Raw genomic sequence first — 22,703 nt, 5'->3', positions numbered from 1 at the left:
CTGGAACAAATTATATTTGGGCTTCTTTTGTATTTTATTTGACAGGTTGGAAAGACTTGGTGTGAGACAAATCTCTTATCAGCCCAGCATTTATTTATTTATTTATTTATTTATTGCTATTAGACTTACTTTCCTGCAAAAATCTGGGAAACGAGGCCTAAGGAGTATGGTGGTCTGAAGAGCAGCCATAGCAAGTTTTATGGGAATGGGTGTGCATGTGTGCCAAATAATTGCTACCTGTAATCATGAAGCATGCAATCTTACAAATCAACTGAACTATCCAATGTTTACGTTAAACCATTTTATTCTGGTTATGCAAATAATTTAAAGATCACGGCAGACAGGGCCAGAGAGGATTTCAGATGTTTGTAGAAACTTCACTCATTCTTTGATGGGATTAGAAGCATGGTAAAATGAAAACCTGTCAAACCTAAATATTATCACAGACATGGAGCTGGCATTAAAAACGTACCTATAACTCTGGGAATTAGACAAAAGGATTTTTGTCTAATGAGTTTCACTCAATAGGATGATTTCCTCCTATCCACCATTCCTCCTTTACCCTCCCCTTTAGTGTGAAGAGGCAGGGATACCAGTAGCAAGAAGATATTATTCTGAGAATCCCTGAAAGCTATAGGACAAATGATTTCTCCAAGGTTCGCAGATATATTGCTGTCTGCTGCACTCGAACTGCAATAATTCAGATGAAAACAATGTAGAACAGAAATCCAAACAATGCCAGATAGAAATTATTAATTCTGAACTCACCTTACTATCTGTAAGATCATAAATTTTCTGGCTAATGTAGGTAACATCTGGCTTGCTTTCATTGTAAAAAGCTCTTCTGGAAATATTTTTGTTAGGTTTTGAAAGCCTCAGGATGCTTCCTTCGAGTCTCACATAAATAGAGTGAGTCAACGTAGCATGATAGGTTTCTGGATCATAATTATAGATCTCATTCATCCAGCCCTACAGAAATTAAAGAAATGAAGAGATTTTTCACTTTAAGACAAAATTAGTAAGAGGTGTTGATTGCTGACATCTTGAATCAATTTAGTCAGTTGGGTGTATAAGTTGAGTTTGAGTTAAGATTGTAATGTTCACATTTCCCACATAGTAAAAGTCTTCCAAAAGATCTAGAGGACATTTGATTAGTGAAGGCTGACCTAATTGAATTCCCAACAAAAAAAAAAAGTTTATTTTACCTTTGGAAAAATACATTGTACATATACGGTGTGTGACAGAACAAGAGTAGCTGGTACCTGTATTTCACAACAGATTGAATTCACTTCTTCTATAATTATTGGAGATAGATTTTTAAATATCAAAACTGGAATGGGACAGACAGGTGAGGAGGGCATAAGGTGGTCTACTTGGAATGCTTGCTTGTTTCTTCCTAACTAGCAAGTCATGAATCAATCAGGGTATAGCTCAATAGCTGTACTGGGAAGTAAGATACCTCATTACAAAGGATACCTGGCACTCCAAATTCTCAAGAGCTGGGGTTTTTTACACAGATTGTTTTCACCTCCCCTTTATACCTCATATCTTGTCCTTAACATGCTACCAAAACATCTCTTACGTGTAATTCTAATATGTCCATTTTCATTCATGTTAGAGGTAAGCAGTGCTACAGACGCCAGATGCTACAATTCAGCCTCCTAATCTTCTGAATGACTGCTGTACTTGAGGTCATCCACTAATCCCATGACACTATTCAAAGAGCTGCAGCTGAACTCTTTGGGTTTAGAATATACTAGTTAAGAGTGGGAATAAGAGCAGGGTTTTTACAAAGGCAAACTACTCTTACTTTAAGACTACGCCAAACCCTAAAAATGACCCAAAACTGCATTGTCGAAATTAGTCCAGTTTGTTACTGAAATGTGGTAGTGCAATATGAGGGTAGGAAATGAACTGTGGCTGGCCCTTCTGCCTTAGGTCACATAGTATGATCCTAAGCTCAATAGGGCTCCTTGGTCAGACTGCAGTCTACATAAAAGGACTGTTTAAAAACAAAAATACTGTATAGATAAGAAATTGACAACTATTGTAATTAAATTAGCATGCTCTTTCTTTGCTACACACAACTTGGTGCATTTCTATACTTACTGTATGTAAAAAAGTCCCAGCATGCATGAAGCAATTCTATGCCTCTGTATTATGTCACATAGCTCATTACAATTGATTGATAGTATAGTATGTACTTTCTAAGAGCAAGAAGAAAATGTCCATAAAAGTACAGTATATCATTTTACTGCAGGCTATAAGACTAGTCAGTCTTCTATATAAAAGCACACCTTTTACACATGCCTCTCTCATTGCCTGTTTTCCATATTGCTGTCCTTACATTTAATTATATAACAGAAAAACCATATGCTGCACTATTGATTTATATTATATTAAGAGAACTCATTTGCCAGCAGCACAGAGGCAATGGCTTATCTGATGCTAATTTGGTAGCCATTTTCCAAGAACTGCTATGGCGTATTATCCATTTTTTATAGGCCTCCAATTCTGATTCTAAAATAATTATTAATTCTAATTTAATTCTAAAATAAGTATTTTCAGAAATAACTGTTTACAGGTAGTCCTTGACTTATGACCAGTCATTTAATGACTGCTCCTTGGAAAGGGTGCTGTACAGTCTGTAAATCTGAGGAATTCCTATAGTTACATTGAATAATATTACAAACCTCCAAAATAAATACAATTTGAAGAGCAAAAAACAAACCAATCTGACTCAATAAACTCTGCCTTGTTTCCTGTGCTTCTGAAGACACGCACACCAATCCTGCTAACAGATTTGGGAGCAAACTTTTATACTTTCACACTTTTGTACCTCTTTTTTCTACATCTTTCCCCCCTTAGTGCACATATTAACTTCTTCGTTTCTTTGCAGACTTTTCCCAAAAGATGAGTTACTAAAGGATAACTAAAGAGGATATTACTAAAATGTTTTAAAGAAATCACTCAGCCATGGTTGGAACACAAGAGAAGAACCTCTCTTCCCTGGTTCAGTCAAGATGAAGTTAAGCTAGAGCCTTAAAGGCATTCATAACAACAGTGAATTACACCTGGAAACATATTCCTATAATTATATGATCAGGAAAGTGCCAATGTGCAGTAGGGGGTCATCCTTTTTTTTTTGTTGTTGTTAACAGTCTTCAGAATGGTTGTTTCCTTTATATGTTTAGGACCTCATATTCCACAGATAAGACTATATTGCACAATTAAAGCTGAACTGTAGCATTTCCCCACCTGCCTCCAGGTGTGCTTGAGAAGTTACCAAGGGTGAGCATTTGAGAGCACTTAGCCCTATCAGATCTGTACTGGGTCCCCTGGGCAACTGACCAATAACAGACTGAACAATGGAAGTCAGGTCTGTTCACACCCAGGCTCCATTGCTTCCTGGATAAAGTCTCTTTCAAGCTTACAAACCATTAAAAGATCCTTACAAGGAAGAAGAAATCGGGTTTTTTTTCTTCCAGTGCCACACCTAGAGTTTGAACTGAAAACTTCCCCTAAAACAGTTGCATTTATCAATAGTACTTTGAATTTCAGAAGCAGTTGGTGCTCTTTATCAATGGAAATATGCCAAACAATTTATTCACACACATATGGATCAGGGCTGCTACAGCTCTTTTCAATTATCAAGAGCTACTTTGCTTGAATAGTTCTACTGGACACAGTTAATCTAGTGGATCAAACATGAAGGAATAGCTACAGTAGTAAATAATCAGTGATGTTGGGCAACTTTTATCTTAATGTAACTTGAATTTGTTTAAAAGGGAGGGAGGGGAAAATAAGTAATAGGGCAAGGGGAGCCAAGATCTAAAGTTGTGTTTTAATTTACTATATTCCTCTAAACTGGTGTTTACCATATACAAGTACTCCTCGACTTACAACCACAATTGAGCCAGAAATTTATGTTGCTAAGTGAGAAATTTAAGATTTGCCCCATTTTATGACTTTCCTTGCCACATTTGTTAAATGAATCACTGCAATTGTTAAGTTAGCAACATGGTGTTAAGCGAAGCTGGCTTCCCCATTGACTTTGCTTGTCAGAAGGGGATCACATGACCCCGGGACACTGCAACAGTCATAAGTATGAGTTAGTTGCCAAGTGTCCGAATTTTGATCACATGACCACGGGGATGTTTCAGCAGTCCAAGTGTGAAAAGTTGTAACTTCGAATGGTCACTAAACAAACTGTTGTAAATCAAGGACTACCTATATGTTAGGCTACAGTTCCCAAAATCGCCAGCCTACAGCAGTGGGTACTGCCTAGCAGTAATGTGAAAACTAGGTGATGCTCAGAATGCAAAGGTCAAAAAGTGGTGCAAAGTATGTCAGGCAGAGTGTCTCAGCTTGGGGAACTTCTAAACCAGCCATTCCTTCAAGGTACATAATCCCAGGTAAAAGATACATTCATCTTAAAAGAATTGCAGAGAGTTACCACATTCATATCCTGCAAATTCTGAACTCCTTTGTTTGCCAAGGTATGCCAAGTGCCACACAATCCAAGTAAATATACCATCCATAGGAAAAGATTATTCTCCAAGGATACATGAATATATGAATCATACAGAATGACACATGTAATCCTAATAAACCTGCTCCAGGAAACAACCAACCTAGAAATATTATGCAAATCCAATCAAGAAAAGTTTAACAGCATTCTGAACTCTTGTCAATTGTAATTTGAGGGTTTGGGGCTTCACACAAGATTTGATATAAAAAAACACAATAATGTCCACTGACATAAAACGAAATATTGTGCTTTCTTTCTCTGATAAAGGTCATTTTACTATTTTATTTATGATTTTTCCCTTCTCTGTTTTCACCCCTATTCTCTCTTTTTTTCATCAGTAACCATACAACAACCATCTGTGCAGCTATGAAGCCAAAATATTTCCCTAGAATTCTTCATGTTATTATTTGGTAAACTTTTTTTTCTTTCAGTCCTTACTAAAATAATTAGAATCCATAGAATAACCTCAGAGTGGGCACTGGAGGGTAAATTATTGTGGCTTCATCCTATTTCTTTGCTTATGTATATCAAATTAATTTATAGAACTTCAAATTTTCATCTAATTCTTTTCCTATGTTTGTAGGGTGTTTGCAGAGCTACTAATTTTCTATGGGAAAGTACTGTATTTTTCGCTCCATAAGATGCACTGACCATAAGATGCACCTAGGTTTAGAGGACGAAAACAAGAAAAAAAATATCAGGACATGAGAGGACACAGATAGGTGTCCTCTCATGTCCCAGCTCTGCCTGTTGACTCCTGCATGTGGAAAAGAGACAGAAGAGGTAGGCAATGACAAAGACAGAAGAGGCGGGGTTCAGCATTGTAAAAGGACCCCGCCGCAGCGGCCCGGCTGCTATTCACCAAAGGACCAGCATTGTCCACCTTTTTTTAGGAGGGGGGAAAGTGCATCTTATGGAGCAAAAAATATGGTAAATCTTGAGTTCATTTTGAATTATTCCACAAAAAGAACCAGAAATATCAATTCCCTAACTAGTAGACCAATTGTACATTAATCAGCTGTGCACCCATAACACTTCAGTTAAGGTATGATGCCTATCTTCCAGAATGAGGTACCTCCTGAGATCCTTGATAATGTCCGAAAGGCTTTTAAAGATGTGTCTCTTCTCCCAAACATTTGGTGGTTGAAACTCCTTGTGGGTGTTGGACATGTTTATGTTGTTTGCCATCTTGTTACTGTTGTATTCTAGTTTTAATTGCATGTTGCTCTTTTTGTTTTTATGCTATGAGATGACCTGAGTTGACTGGAGTGAGGCGATGCCTGTCAAATTAAATAATTAAATGCTCCTATGTATCAGCTCTTGGCTGCATGTATGTGAGATCACATGGGGATGGAGGTATACCAGCAGTACTTCTATATATAGAAGCTGACCAGATTAATAGCTCCATAGTACTTCCACGGTGATGAAAGGACAATAGTCTCCAACCAGAAAGGACAACAGCAAAGTTGAGAGAGCAACAGGATATGATACATAGCAGATACAGAACCTGAGAGGAATACCTTGTTGTTAATGATAGAGCGTGTAGAATAACAAGTGTTTAAGATACATACAGAGAAAAGAAACACGAAGTCAAAACATGATTTTACATTTTCTTTTATAAAGTTTAATAGAAATTCACATCTATCAAAAAGAAACACTATCATTTTAGACACTAAAATAGTATCCTGGGATACTGTTTAAGGAGGCAGTTCTTGTAGGCAGAACTTTCTATTTTGCTGCCCCAGCAAATCTGCACACCAGGCTTATCGGAGAAATACGGAAAACTGAACAATGCATTTATACAAATTGCATAAATCTCTTAAAAATCAAATCATGGGGCACCACTGGAACAGTCTTTTTTGGGGGGGGGGAAGATTCTAAGCCTTTTTATAAGGAATACTAGAATTAACTTTCAGTACACAAATTAAATTCATGCATATGCTTGCATAAGCCTTCAGCATTTAAGAAGCATACATTATTAAAAAGTTATTAAAACATTTTTTCGAATATTATACTACACTATGTGAGTTATAATTATAGTAAATGAAGAGTGAGTAATGTGTGGCTTTCCAGATGTTTCTTGTATTAGATTTTCCAGAACTTCTAACTATTGGCCATGTTGGCTGCAGCTGCTGGGAATTGGAGTTCAACAACATCTGGAGGGCGATAATTTGCCCATTCTTTACATGAATTATTTGTAAATCCCTTCCTTTTAATCAATAGTCACTGTCTCTTCTACACCTAGTCCACTTCAATTTAACATCCCATAGAATTTCCTAAACTAATTACGACAGATATTTTGCCATGTTGTTATCACGATGTAGTCAGTCACAAGTTAGGAATATAAATCTTTTTTTGAAAAAAAAAATCTAATATGAATAAAGGGATAAAGCTTAAATGCTGTGAAAAGCAGTATTGTTCCCAAAATAATCTCTAAAGACTGCTGATATTCCACTTGGCTGCAATTTGGGACACCCAAATATTTAATCAAAAGAGTCTAATTTGAATGTGAAAAGTATTGATGTGTAATTCTATTTCATCTGAGGTTTCAGAATGAACAGGGAGAAGGACAAGGTAACAAACAGCCGTACTATTTTTTGTGGGATATTGAAGAAAAACATAGTGAGTGAGAAATCCCAAAACAGGATGGGATAAATCTATGCTTAATGATTTATATAAAAATGTTTTGAATAAAGAGAGAGATACATCTTCATAAGCATTCATTTTTATCTGAAAAAGTATATGAATACTAAAAACATTGTTAGAAAGCAAAGGTTATGCATGGAGAGTGACTGATTATGAATTTTCATACTTAAAAAAGTTGGAAAAACCTATACCATCCATCCATCGATCCATCGATCCATCCATCCATCCATCCATCCATCCATCCATCCATTACTTCAGTGTATAAGCCATTCCATTTCAAGAGAATCCATGTGATTTACACTAACTTTTAATAAGACACTAATATTTAATAAGATGAGAAACAAAAATCAATACAAATATAACCAATCAGTAGATGTATTACCATGTGAAGATAGCATGATAGTAAATACTATGTATCCGACTGCCTTTTTGAAGATCCATGTTTTTTACGGCTCTCCAGCAACGTAGTTAGTAAGAACAGGAGGGACATCATCAAGCAGGCTCAAGCTGAGAATCCCTGGAGATGACATTCTCTCAATAATGGAGCTCTCAACAAACTGTCTTTCCCAGTTTTTACTGGGTTGGCAAATTCAACTCAAAGTAGGTAGTTTGTCCAAGCCTTGAGCCATATGGGACTTTAAAGCTTATAATCAGCCCACTGAATTGCATTCAGAAGCTCACTGCAGCTTCCATAGCAGCAATGTTATATGATAAACACATCTATAATTGGTTTGGCCACTCTGAGTTGCATCAACTGAAGTTTCTGAACAGTCTTCAAGAGAATTCCATGTAGATCACAGCCATAAGGTGACAAGGGCATAAGAGAGTAAAGCCTCTTGATTCAGGAAATACCACAATTGACATACAAAATATAACCGTACAAAGGCCTCCATGGCCATGGCCTATGCCTGCTGTTCAAGCAGAAGCCATAAATTAAAGCAGACCCCCAGGTTATGGGTCAGCTCTGTTTGGGGGAGTGCCACTCTCCAGTCAACTTCCAAATCCTTTGAGTTCTGTCTTAACAACTTTCATTCACCCTGTCCTGATAGCATTCAGTGGCCCAGTAGACAATCTTCTGGCTCAGTTTTCCTAACAGGGTCTCTCTCTTTAATGCTGTTCAGTTATTCATAAATGCAGTAAGAGTGGAGAAGAAAGCTTGTTTTACTGGTCTTACTGCCACAGTAAATGCTAGAATGACCAAGTTAAGTTAAATTCATTATTCCTCTTTACACAACTGTTGCTCTAAGCATGTCTTCTATTACTCTATTTCCATGGATGAGCAATGAAGGAGAGACTGCTCAGAAGCCATCCACCAAGTACCGTTATCAGTTAGGCATCTAGCTATGTCAGATGGAGGTGGTACATCCATCCTTGTGCTCCTTGATCTTTCATTGGGTTTCACTACTTCACAACTACAGTATCCTCTGGGTACTGGAGATGGGGAATAGTATCTTACAGTGGTTTGCTTCTTTTCTCTGGGGCTGATTTCAACCAGTGTTGCTTGAAGAGGAAGAGATCTTTCTCCATGCCTTTCCTCTGTGGGGGCCATTATGTGCCATCAAGTTGCTGTTTTCTCCTAATGACCATTTAGGTATTAGGGCGCTGGAGGATTCTACTCACTCTTCCTTCTTCTTCAATATCTACAGTATATGGAATTTCTGGGTAAGGTCATCTACTGCTTTGGGATTCGGTCTCATCAGTACAGGTAGTCCTCGAGGTACGACAGCCCTTTATTTGAAGTTATCAATGCACCCCAAAAATGTACTTACAACAGGGGTTCAAAATTGCAACCAACAAGAAGCCTGTGCAGTCATGTGGCTTGGATTCAGTCACTTCTGAAATAGCAGCCATTTTTAGACCCGTGGCTCCTTTTGGGACCCAGAAGTCACCTGTGGTTACGACAGGCGATTTCCGAGGTCCATGTGGTCGTGTGGTTTTTTTCCCCTCCATCAGGGACTTTGCAGCTAACATGCTCTTATTTTTCTCCTCATTGCTGCCCTGTGGACGACCAGAGGAGTGAATCTCTTGTGGCTGTTCTTGTTGCTTCTTTTGTTGCTATGGCCTTGAGGACTGGAGTACTGTAATTGCCTTTGTAAGTGCTTTAAAATTTTCTCTTGCATTATAGCACTGAGCGTGTTTGTAAGTACTTTACAAACTACTGTGCTTATTTGTAAGTACTTTACAAAGCTGAATAATATTTTTAATGACTGTATATTTGTCGGTGTTTGCTTTGGAATTGCTTGCAAAAATACTAGCCAGTGTACACAGAAAGCAGATTCAATAACTGTAAAGTTCCTTTGCATTCTAGTGCATTGTGTTTGCATGTGCTTTGAGATTGTTTGCAGAAAGTTCCTTTGCAGGATCCAATCTATGTCAGTCACCGAGATCAGAGGGTTAGTCTTTTGAGCTTCCAGGCTTGTGCTGGAGACCATCCTCAGGGAACTTCTCACTCACCAGAATTTTTCTTTGCATTCTACTTTACTGTGTTTGTGTTAGCTTTGAGGATTAGTATGTACTATTGTAGATTGCTTATAGAACAGCTGATGGTTGGGTGGCAGTGGTTCCGTCCAGAGGCTCCACACTGGGAACCTTACAAATTCACCCCCACCCCAATTTAAGTCCAGGCACCTATGTGGAGACACTGCAGTTTGGAAGCAGTAGGCCACCTTGCCTTGCCAGAACAGCTGATGGGCAGGCAGAAGTGGTTTCCCCTGGGGACTCCACACCAGGAGCCATGCAAAATCTCTAAACCACTTGGTTCATTTAATGATCGCAGAGGTCATTTAACGAACTGAAGCGATCAGCAAGCCTGATCTTCATTCACTTAATGGCACGGTTGATTTGCTTAATGAGCATGGTTGTAACAATGAGTCTTATTCATTTTACAACAGTTTTGACTTACGACCCTAATGGGCAGGCTCCATTAGGGTCATACCTCAAGGACTACCTTATGCTTGAGGGTATTTGGACCACTAAGGTGTGAGAATGTACCATCTTTAAGCTTGCATGGGATAGCAGTTCCACATTCAAGAGTGATACACAATCTGGGAGTCTTCCTGGACTCGCAGCTCCTGCTTCATGAGCAGAGAGCAACTGCGGGTAGGAAGGGCTTTGCTCGAATTTATCTGGTGCCCCTCTTTTCTGGATCAGGTGGCTCTTCAGTCACTTACTCACCCTGGTCACCTCACTGCTTGACTATTGCAAGGCACTCTAGTTTGCCCATGTAACATTTCCGTTCCACAAGCTGCACTAATTGCCTGTTTGCTTTCCAGGGCAAATGAAGGTACTGGTTGTTATGTATAAAGCCTACATGGCATAGAGCCTGATTACCTGAGGCACTGCTTGTTCCCTACAGCACAGGTGTCAAACTCGATCATGTCACGTGACTTTTTTGCCTTTGCAGAGCCGAGGTGGATGTGGCCTGCATGTGATGCATCTTGCCCACGGGCCGCCAGTTTGACATCCCTGCCCTATCTACAAGGTGCTTTGATCTGGCAGGATTGGCAAACTTCATTTCCCTCAATTAAACCATGTTATCTATCAAGACTCTGGAAGAATGCCTGTACTTTCATAGCGCCTGCCCTTTGGAATGAGGTTCTCCCAACTTCTAGATGGGCATTTTGGGTGGCCTCGAAGACCTGACTCTTTACCTAGGCCTTTGGCTAGAAAAAGGGAATCCCCTTTTGTGGAATGGATGTGTTTGTTGCTGCTCGTTTTGTCATTTTTGCTGCTTCTTTAATTTTGGCCTTGTTATTATTGTTAAATGGTTTTCATATTTTCTTGTGAGCTGCCCAGAGTTGTTGGGAGTTGGATGGAGTACAAATTGAGTCAAATAAATAAATAATAAAAGTTGAGATTTGATTAACACATTGAAGTCTGTCTTACAATATACATCACTGTAAAGCTATCATTTGACCTCATTAATCTTCCAACTAACAAACCATAGCATGATAAATGTACAAATTACTCTGAGGGAAAACCCTATTAATTAAATTCATCACAAACTACCAGCTCAAGCAAGAAATTGGCATCCCCTCTATGTCTTAATTCAACACAGAGTTAAATGAATTCCAATACTGTTTGTTAATATATTCGTGTCTGAACAATGTACGCAACTACAGAGGTTTCAAGGCAAAGCTGTGACTCACCTTATATCTCTCAGGCTCCTCAATATCCAGAACTTCTGCATTAAGCTGGCTGTTCCAATCGGAATATCGCCTGTTATTTGTAGCACTTGGTGTAAAAAGCCAAATTATGCAGGTAGCAATAATAAATCCAATAGCAATTCCCAAGAAAAGTCCACTGACGTAACTAGGGAGAGGAAGTATAAGGTAAACATAGATCAACATGGTGAGAAAGTACAGCGTCTTCATCGGAAGCCTAGCTTGTGGTGCTGGTAGTTCAATTCCACCTTCACTTCTAATTAGTGTAGAAATTTCTTCTTGTACCTCTATCTTCTCCAAATTCTCCAATTGTTGGTCTTCTCTATCATCTTCTATTAAGCAGAAGTCCTCAGAATACAATTCGCAGAACTCTTCATCTTCCTTACTTGCCAGGGCCGACAGGCAACAGCGTTCAAGTACCAGAGAAGTCTTAGAACTAGAATCCTTTGTGCTTAAAAACGGGGAGCTTCTAGGTTCAATTTCTTTTGCGTGTCCTTCAGTGGCTTGGGTTTTGGTACTCTTATTTACACTGGAATTACTTCCATAGAAGTCTCCTTCCGAATCACATTCTTCTTCCTTTATACTATAGTTATTATTGCTTTCCAAATGGCCATTCAAGCTGGAGAGACTGGACAGTTCTGAAGCACTTGACGATAAAGCTTTGGGCCTGTGGCTGCTACTCTCATCACTCATTATTTTGCTGAAGAGCTGAAAAGGCTCATAAATCACTTCTGAAAATCGCCTCTTTGTGTTCTCAATTTTGGCTTCCATTTCAGGTACTTTAAAAAAGGAGCGAGTGTCTGGAGATGTTAAGGGAGACGAGGGGGCTGTTTTGGAATCACTACCTGTGCTTTGAGGCTGGGTGAACTGTTTGAAGAGGTGCAAGTTCAATTTAGAGTCAGGTGGTTTGAACGACACTGTTTCCGGCTCCTGCTTAGAAGTGTCTGTGGACAGAGACTTCACCAGAGTTTTCATTAACTGTCTATGTCTCGTGGGTAGAGACGGCTCTTTTGGTTCAATGTCTGTGGAAAGGGATTTGACTAAGCTCATGAAAGGCTTTGAGCTAGTCACAGTGGTTGGCGTGCTAGACGAGACATGTGACTTGGAAGGGGAGGACAAAGGAGAAGATGAAAGGCTGGTTCTCAGTTCTGAAGGCAATGCCACACCAAGTGGGCTAGGGGCTTGGCCCAAATCTGAGGAGGGTGATGCAGCCAATGGCACCACACTAAACCCTTGGGACTCCAAGGGTTTCACAGTTGGCAGAACTGTGGGAGATGCAGCCACAAAAAGCGAGGTAGTGGGAACAAAAGAGTTCTGCTCACCATGATCAAAGCATAGGTCTTCCTTAGCTTCAAGTGCAGTTACAATGCTTTGGTCATCGGGTGTCTCAGGGGGAGACTCCGTACACTTTTCTTCTTCCTCCTCCTCCTCCTCCTCCTTCCCAAATGCCGAGAAATGAATGGTGATGGTTTCTCGGGAAATGGATCGCTGAACCTGCACTTTTGGCGCTGGCTGCTTTGAAGACATTTCATTGGTTTTCTCTGCATGGCTAATGTTCAGACTTGTCATTGCAGGTCCCAGAGATACACCAGGGTCTATGAAAAGGAAGCCAAACATAAATTAGACTGAAACTTTTTAATGTTGCACAAGATAATACTTGTACAGATAGCCTTTGACTTACAACCACAATTGAGCCCAGTTGTTAAATGAATCGGGCTTCCCTATTGACTTTGCTTATCAGAAATTTGCAAAATGAGATCATACGACCCCGTAATATTGTAACCGTCATAAATACGTGCCAGTTCCAAACATCTGGATTTTGATCACATGACCATGGGGATGCTGCAATGGATTGTAAGGAAAATGGTCATAAGTCACTTTTTTCAGTGCCATTGTAACTTTGATCAGTCACTAAGCTAAGTTGGTTATAAGTCAAGGACTACCTGTGTAACTACAAGTGTAAACCTAGCAAGAAGAAATACATTGGAAAAACAAAACAACCACTTCAAAAACGTATGGCACAACATAGGAGAATAAACCCATCAGGACAAGATTCAGCAGTCTATCCTGCAATCCCGTTGCGAACTGGTAATAAAGGTAAGTAGAACCCACCCCTGATATACATACTTGAGCAGTTCTGCATTATTATTTCGGCAGTAAAAAATATTTGCGTAGATAATAAATTATTAAAATGAGAGTTGTAATAAGTTGATTATTTGCCTCTCCAAGTTGCCAGTCAGGATAATTACGGTTCTGTGATAGTACTATTCATTCCAGAGATTATAATGTCAAGCAGTTAAATTTATTAATCAAGGAGTTCAAATATCAAATATTTTCTATTCTTTATCTGAACATTAATCTTTTAAAGAACAATGCTTTAGGGAAATGTTTGTATGCGTATACATATATACCAGAGGTGGGTTTCAACAGGTTCTGACCAGTTCTGGAGAACCGGTAGCGGAAATTTTGAGTAGTTCGGAGAACCGGTAGTAAAAATTCTGACTGGCCCACCCCCATGTATTCTCTGCCTCTCAAGTCCCAGCTGATTGGGAGGGAATGGAGATTTTACAGTTTCCTTCCCCTGGAATGGGGTGGGAATGGAGATTTTACAGTATCCTTCCCCTGCCATGCCCACCATGCCACGCCCATCATGCCACACCCACAGAACCGGTAGTAAAAAAATGTGAAACCCACCACTGATATATACAAAGATTTGTGCATATATACACGTGTTGTAGTAAGATTACTGAGTAACATATGTGAATTCGGGATTCCAAGATTATGCATTATATAACCATGTTCATACTTTTGGCAAAATGAACCAAAAATCTCATTGAAAACTAAATCTCTTCCATACAAAAATGCCTGTATGCCAAACAAATAGACTTGTTCTTCCAAAAATTCAATTTTCATGTAAGAAGAGTTCTTTAATAGATCAAAAGGTTGAAAATAGCAAGCTACCATGAGAAAAAGCACAGTTCTAAAACATCTTTTAGCTCAAAAAGAACTGTATTATCAACTTCCCAGGAGGATGTGATTGCTGGACCACAACCTAAAATCAGGACTACCATACAACTGGTAAGCAAGACCATATGATCTCCAAGAATGCAACTAATATGTACCCCTAAATGACTGTAGTGATTAATAGCCTTTATTACTTTATCCAATTTTTTAAAAAAGATATTCAACATGGCTGTCATTACTATTTATAGTAAGAAATGCTTAATTTTAAATTAACAATGCATTGCGTGAACAATTTATCTTTATTTTTCCTGATTTTCTGCTATAAGACTTCAATGGGTGATTCCAAGCTCTCCCTTGTGCAACTATATACATGACAGAATTCTCTCCCTTATCCTTTCTCTAAACCATGCCTAATCTAATACACCTGAGAAAATACAGCATGCCTACTTTTGTTTGCATTCCTGATTTAATTTTGTAATTTTCCATTTGAAGATACTTTTATAGGTTTTGTTAAGCAGTATGACAATAAGCGATTAGTAGTAAGTTACTTCTGAGATAGGGTATTGCAGCCCATTAAGATTCTGTGAAGGAATTTCTACTTTGAAATTAATTTAATTAGATTTAGCGATGGTCATAGTCCATTGATTTTTCTGTGCCACTAGTGGGACATTAATACCACAAGTAGTACTCTCTCCACTGCTAGCAGTTCTAAAATCAGAATGCTGTACTCCTGGCTTAATCCATAGTGTCCTATGATATGAAAGATCAATAGTACCAGAGAGTGATAATAAAGATTTTCTGCAATGTTTTTAAAGGAGAAAGGGGGCCTGGTAGAGTTTTCAAATTGCAAAATCAGGAGCAACTAAATGGGGAAATAAGAGCTACAAAAAAGTAATTTTAAAAAGCCCAACATGATTGGGTAGCAGCTTATTGAGGTAGACATGCATATTTGATACTTGTGAAAGAAGCCAGGATCTCATGCAAACAGGACAAGAAGCCATAGCCCAGATGACTCAGAATGAAAACGACTGGCTCAAAAGATAGCAAAGAAATGACACAAATACATATTCTTTATTAATTTATTCAAACTATATGCTGAATATATTTTCAAGGAGGCTGGATTGGAAGAAGGTAAGAGTGATTTTAAAATTAGAGGAAGAAACGTTATTGTGCTATGCTGATGACACTAGACTGATAGCTGAGAACGTGAATAATCTGCAAGCTCTAGTAATTAAGGAGACAGTGAAAACATGGAATTAAGATTAAATATAATGGCAACAGATACAGTCACTGGCTTTAGAATTGACACTGAAATGTCAGATAGCTTCTTCCTTTTAGGATTATCAGCAAATCAAGAAATGTACTGCAAGCAAACTCTTGGTAGGGTAGTAAGGAAGACCTTGGAAAAGATATTCAGAGGTGTGATGTTTATGTTACAAAGATCAGAATTGCGCATGAATTACTTTCATCATGACCTTCAATGGAAATAAAATTTGGAGCCTGAAGAAGCAAGATACAAAGAGTTTTGATGCTTTTGGTTGGAAAAGACTCTTGAGATTACCATAGATAGCCAAGGAAACAAAGGAGTATATCATAAAACAACTCAGTCTGAAATTCTCATTAGAAGCATGAATGACCAGGATCGAATTATCCTAAACATTATGTGAAGACTCAAGTATCTACAGAAAACTCTAACGCTAGGAAAGGTGGAAGGAAAGAGAAGAGGCAAAGCAGCAGCAAGATGAATGGACTCAGTTCAGGGTGGGTTCCTCCCGGTTCGGCCCAGTTCGGCCAAGCCGCTAACGGTGACAATATGACGTCACCGAACCGGTTCTCTTTGTTCGGGAGCTGGCCTTCCCCCCCCTCACGTGTTATTCTTACCTTTTATTTGGTCCCGCCCCCAATCTATTCACTGAGATAGCAAAGAGATCAGCCGAGTCCCAGCTGATCGGCTAGAAGGAAAAAAATTGTTTAAACTCTTGCCACTAGGCTTCAAAGGGCCGCCCTACAGCTGATCAGTGTTAAAAGGCAGTGTGGTGGTAGACCAGTGCACTCGAAAAACAAATGGGTAGACTGGTGCGCTCCAAAAACAAATAGGTAGACTGGTGCCTCCAAAAACAAATAGGTAGACCGGTGCCTCCAAAAGCAAAAGGGTAGAGCGGTGCCACCAAAAGCAATTGGGTAGACCAGAACGCTCCAAGAACAAATGGGTAGACCGGTACAGCTCTGCAAGCAGTTAAAAGCCTGGTAGACCAGTACCTCTGCTAAATCCTAAAGAATTGTTTGTCACATGACCATCAAACTGACCAGGTTCACTTAATAATTATGTTATTAACTTAACAACTGCAATGATTCATTTAACAACTCTGGCAAGAAAGGTTGTAAAGTGGAAAAAAACTCATTCAGCAACTGTTTCACTTAGCAACATAATTTTTGGGCTCAACTGTGGTCGTAAGACAAGGACTAGCTGTACCCGCACTTTACCAACATACACAGTGTTTCAACTACTTATATAAACATATTGATTTCATTTTAAATGAGATCTCATTCAAATCAGATGCTTTTGATTGCACATACAGATGTCAATACACCTCTGGCTTAGCCATCAGCAAACAGCAGCCTTGCTCTTTTGTTTATGTTCCAGTTGAGAAGCAACAGGAAAAAAAATTCCACTGCTTCAACCAGAGTGAACTGAAAATGCAGTTGATCATGTTTATGAATAATTTCTCTGCATCTGTGGTTCTTAACCTTTTCTTCAGCAAGCACTTCCCCTTAAATACCTTTTTTGTGGCCACAGACATGGCCACGGACCACCACGACTCAAGATTTAAACCATAGCATTTCTTCAAGCCTTCACAGGCCCCCTGTGATGACATCGTGCCCCCCCTCCCCCCCGATGGGCTCCATGGACCACAGGTTGAGAACCACGGCTGTACATCATTTCAAAAGCATATGTAACTACAAGCGGAAGTGTAGTTATATAACAGAATAGCAGACTTGGAAGGGACCTTGGAGGTTTTCTAGTCTAACCCCCTCTGCTCAAGCAGAGGATCCTATATGTTTTTCCCTGGAGCACTTATTGGAGAAAAAAATGTTGTGGTACCATCCCCTCAGCCCTAGCACACAAATATCTTCAATATGTCCTCCAATCATTTTTCCATGGATGTAGCTGAGAACAGCTTACACTCTTGCACACACAGAGTGTCACAACAGCACAAGGAGACAGGCTGCCGGCAAAGCAGGATTTCCACATTAAGCGGAACACAATAGCCACACAATGTGCAGTTTGCAGTCCAAGCAGAAAACTTCATAGTACATTTTGCACCTTGCCAACTTGGGCCAGGCAGTGTCAAACTGCAGCTCCACTGAAGATCGGAACATAAATATTAAATACCGGCTTTTTCTCATTCAAAAGAAAAAAGAGAACAAATCAGGGAGACCTTTACCTTGGCTATTCTTTGAAATGGACAGAAATGAATAATAAGTTTACAACGCTGTTTTCTAAGTGAGGGAAAACAAGTACTATTGTAGGATGTCTAGATTTGCTCGATTGTACGTTCTAGGAATAGTCAGATCATTCATTAATGGGTATAGTATATCACTGTGCATGGTTACTACAGAACTCTTCCCCTACCAAAAAATGTCATATCACAACTCCCAGAATTCCCAGCCAGTGATAGTTAGGCAGCCTAGGAATTCTGGGAGGAGGCTCCAATGTATCCAGAGGGCACTAAGTTGAAGAAAGCTGGTTTGGGAGTTCTTATATAGTTCTAAATAGAACTATCATTGACTGTGCAAAACTTTCACAAGAGTCCACTAAATAAGGATAAGCAACATCCATGCCGCAGTGCCTGTAATAAGACTACAATTGATCCTCTGTGCTTATAAAAGTATTTTGTAGGCATTGAAGATGCTGGCCTGCATAGGCAAGTTGCTGAGCAAAAGCTAGGCCATAGGAAGTGCTCCAGGAAGGGATAGGGCCTGAGGGTGACAGCCTCACAACTATCCAAGCAGGTTTCCTGAAAAGAGTAGGGCTTGGTCAACCAAGTGATGCCACTCTATGGACACATAGTTGTCTTCACTCTAGAACAGGGGTCTCAAACTCAAGGCCCACGGGCTGCTTAGATCTGGCTCATGGGGCTGCCCTGGAAACAGCAAAGGACCGGCCCGTGGTGCCTCTGCCAGCGAAAACAGAGCTCGCGAGGGCCGCATGCAGCCCTCCTGAGCTCTGTTTTTGCTGGCAGAGGGTTGCAGGAGGCCATCACAGCCAAAAACGGAGGTCTGGAGCCTGTTTTTGCTGGTAGAGTGCTCAGGTCATCACAGGCGCCTCTGACAGAGTGATGTCAAGCTGTTCACACCCACCATGGCCATGCCTGCCCCCCCCCCCCCCCGAGGTCAAACACAACTCTGATGCGGCCCTCAATGAAATTGAGTTTGACACCCCTGCCCTAGGACAGGCACTGCTTCAGGATTATGGACAAGGAAAGTGGGGAGACAAATTTGGTCAGGGATGATGGCCTGGGAGACTAGGACTGCTCAAGGGAAGGTAAAATGAGGAGGAGGATGCTGAGAAGAAAGGCAAAGTATTGCTGCCCCACTGTGAGGGTTTCTGATAGATAAGAAGTGACTATGAGCAAGACCTCTTTGCTGGGCCAAGGAATGGAGCATGATCTCTGCCAGGCATGGAGAGAGAAGATACAGAACAATTAAAACTCGGACCACATGTTTTCTGAATAGTTTTTATCCCAGAGCTATAATTGCACTCAACAATGAACTAAAGGGCCACCATCAGTGAGCTGTTGGACAGCATTACTTGGTCTGTTGTGTGGATGTTTGGGTGGTTTAGGGGTGGGGAATTTGTGGGGAGTGGGGGGGTGTTTGGGGATTGTTATGTATGTTGGACCTGGTCTTTGGGTGTTAAGTGAATTTCGTTGTATGCGTATACTGTGTATACACGTACAATGACAATAAAGTTGTTATTATTATTATTATTATTAGAAAGGAAAAGGAATGAAGTCAAAAGAAAAGGAAGAAGAAGAGATGAGGGGGATCTGAGCAGCGCTTCATAGCATGGATTTTAGATTTTATCTCCCTTGTGGAACAATATCTACAAGTAATCCTTGATTTACAACCTCAATTATGCCCATACTTTTGATCCTAAATCATTGTAGTCACCTGGTTTTAAAATGGCTTTAAATATCTTTTGCTTTTTATACTTGTATTGTTTCCTGTGCTTTTTTTTTTCTTTCTCTAACTTTTCTTTGTATGTTTCCCTGTTTCTTTTACCTATGTAAAAAACGTTTAATTAAATATTTTCAGATGCATATCAGAAATAGGGAAACATATAAAGAAAAGTTAGAGAAAGAAGAAAAAGCGCAGGAAACAATACATGTTAGATTAAAAATATGATTTATTATCTTAAGCCATGATATATTCATAACGCCTTGACTCAGATATTACACAAGACCTAAAACACAATTAAAGTTTAGCAGAATGTGTAAATCTCATTTTAAGTGTATTCCTCATCATATGTGTGTGTGTGTGTGTGTGTGTGTGTGTGTGTGTGTGTGTTTGTGATTGTAAACCACCAAGAATTACCCTGTGGTAAGATGGGCAGCCAATAAATTTTATAAATACATAATAAACTACTAAACTATTAAAATAAATAAAAGTACTCTAAACATCTTACAGTATTTTGTTTCCTTTCTCACTAGATGCCAAGTGACATATCTCCATTCTTACTTCTACTAAAGCAACGTTTCACAATGGCTACATTCATACATCATAAGTCACAATGTAGTTTCTGTTTTCTGACCCCAGCAACTATGGATCTGTAATCTATGGTTTATGACTTTGTGTGCCATGTGAATCCAGTCAATACTTATTAAAACATGATTAAAATATGGCTTAATGTCATATAGCAAGATGCTAGATTTTTATTCATATTATGACTTACTACATCCAACTTTCTTCCTTCCCATACAGTGTCTTCCCCAATGATAACATTCAAATTCCAAGATCAGGGGAAGGAGCCTCACCCCATGCATAAACTGGTATCAAGCTGCACTGAGTAAAATACTAATCATTTTTCATACTAATTTAAACATACCTTTTCTAGTTATTCCTGTCATCAAATGCTTCCAAAAAGTATCTCAAGTACGTTACATATGGTTTATATGATGTCTGCCACAAGTTCAATTCCTCATTTAAAATTGCACCCTTTTCTTCATAATTCTTAATAATTATAGATGCGGGGTTTTATTAGGATTTGGATGTCTTCTTTATCTTTCTGCTAGCTATCCTCTGAAGTTATTCAACTACTTTTTTACAATCTACATAAAACCTATGCTTATTTATCAACCGATTCTTCATTCTTTCCTGAAAAGCCTGAATTCTTTCTTCTAGCTATCATGGAAAAAAAATAAACAGTCATACTCAACCTTTAAAGAACTTTATAGTACCAACATTCTTATTTCCTGTTAAAGGAACATCATTGTGCTGGGTGAGGGCAAAGATAAACCATCAAATGATAGTTCACTGAATCAAGAGCGAACCATTTTTGATGGCCAAAAACCTCATCTAATCCTTTTTGGGATATCAGTGGGCTGTTGGAGGTGGTAGTGTTGCTATTACAAATGGATGAACCAATGGTTTTTTAGCTTTGGGTTCCGTAGTAGGATTTATTTTTTGAAATAAATTATTGGACCTATTTCAAATTTTATCTTTAAAATGTCTAGAACAAACAAGAAGTTTATCCAAAATGAAATAATATAGTACTCATAAAAGTGGTCAACATTAAGCAGCACATACCCATTTAATGTCTCTGTTCAATACACCTTTGTTAAGCAAATCGGAGTGTGACATGAGAACCAGATCTATGGTTGGATATTTGTGGTGAATTGGAGGAATCTCATCCCAAGATGTTCATACAGTGAAAGTTATTTTTAAAAAATCAGGTTGGCCTATCCAGGTAAATGGGGAAGAGACACATCTGAAGTCTACAAAAATGGGACTTTAAGAAACCAATCAGAAGTAGGAAGCTTTCTATCTCGAGTAGGCCTTCAAAGGAAGATGGGATCAGTTCTGTTTTCCTTTTATCTTTTCCAGTGGAGCTCCTCTTGGGCTGTTTGGATACCTGGTAAGAAACAAAGCTCCAACCCAGAAACTTGGGTTGACAACTGAAGAATTATACGGCAAGCTGGTAGCTAATGAGAGTATGATGAGGTATATAATTTGGGTTCTCCTATGGCAGTGGTGGCTAACCTTTTTGCTGTCGCATGCCAGGAGGAGCACAGGGGGCTCACGCGTGCGCCCACACTCATAATTCAATGCTCCCCGCCCTCCCGCGCATGCGTGCGCGACCCCTCCCCTACACTCCCCACGCTTTTGTCATGTGATGGCACAGTACGCCTGTTTTTCACCCTCCCCAGGCTCCAGAGGCTTTCTAGGAGCCTGAGGAGGATGAAAATGGCCTCCCCCCCACCCCGGAGATCCTCCGGAGGCCGGAAACAGCCCATTTCTTGACTTCTGGTGGGCCTAGAAGGCCCGAAAATCAGTTGGCCAGCACGCATGCACGCTGAAGCTAAGCTAGGGCAATGCTCACGTGCCCACAGATATGGCTCCACATGCCACCTGCAGGTTCACCATCACAGTCCTATGGACTGTGAGCTGAGTTGGGGACTTTATGTTGCGGGTGATAGTTTGTAGAATTTTGACCAAGCAGGTGAGCCAACTGACATCAACTTCTTCAGCACTAATTGTTTATTCTCATTTCTTGTTTTGTTTCTTTCAACTTCCTTCTAATTCTTTGTCTAAGATGTACATAAGGAAGACTTGAATTTCTATTATTTTCCTTCTGGGGAAAGGGACGAGGTCTGTCCTCCTATTAGGTTAAGCTTCTGAAGGAAGAAGGAGTTGCCACTTGTTCCTCAAGAATCCCCTGCAAGCAAATGAGTGACAAAGCCGAACAGATTTCACATCTCTCCTGACTGCTCTTGGGTGAACTGAAATATGGAGGAAAACATATTTTAATGCTGATACTGCTAAGGGCGATTTAAGGCTGCCTCATCCATAAGATAAAAGCAAAGTTATAAAGGACATGATAGGGAAAAAAAGAGGTTGTCAGGACATATTTGTAACATCGTTAGATGCAAATAAGGAAATATTAAAAACTTCTTATCAAGAGGTAACTTAAATAAGTTTAAGATAGAATATCTGTTATGATCGATGCATGTTTACCAAATAGGATGTGACTGTGGTCCTATCAGAATAGAGTAGAGTTTTAATAAAAACTATCATGAGCTGCGTGTTACTAAAGACTGCTTTCTTGTAATTTTTTTAAAAAATGTTCTCAGAAGGGGAGGAAACAAATATTCAAGAACCACCTTAATCATCATCTC

General features: G+C 39.5%; 1 protein-coding gene across 1 annotated transcript in view; it reads right to left on the bottom strand.

The window, feature by feature from the left end:
* Nucleotides 1-22,703, bottom strand: part of TEX2 (testis expressed 2) — a 112,423-nt gene that overhangs the window by 38,037 nt on the left and 51,683 nt on the right. The window contains exons 2-3 of the mRNA XM_070937740.1: nucleotides 11,326-12,935; nucleotides 769-969 (exon numbers count right to left, since the gene is read on the bottom strand). Of these exons, the coding sequence (XP_070793841.1) occupies nucleotides 769-969; nucleotides 11,326-12,909 (1,785 nt within the window). The 5' untranslated portion in view covers nucleotides 12,910-12,935. The remainder of the gene's footprint in view (nucleotides 1-768; nucleotides 970-11,325; nucleotides 12,936-22,703) is intronic.

This window comes from Pituophis catenifer, unplaced genomic scaffold (assembly GCF_029215685.1).
Source record: "Pituophis catenifer annectens isolate HBS135680 unplaced genomic scaffold, rPitCat1.0.hap2 SCAF_2, whole genome shotgun sequence".
NCBI lineage: Eukaryota > Metazoa > Chordata > Lepidosauria > Squamata > Colubridae > Pituophis > Pituophis catenifer.
Note: the sequence above shows the minus strand (reverse complement) of the source record. Positions and strands in the feature narration are given on the sequence as shown.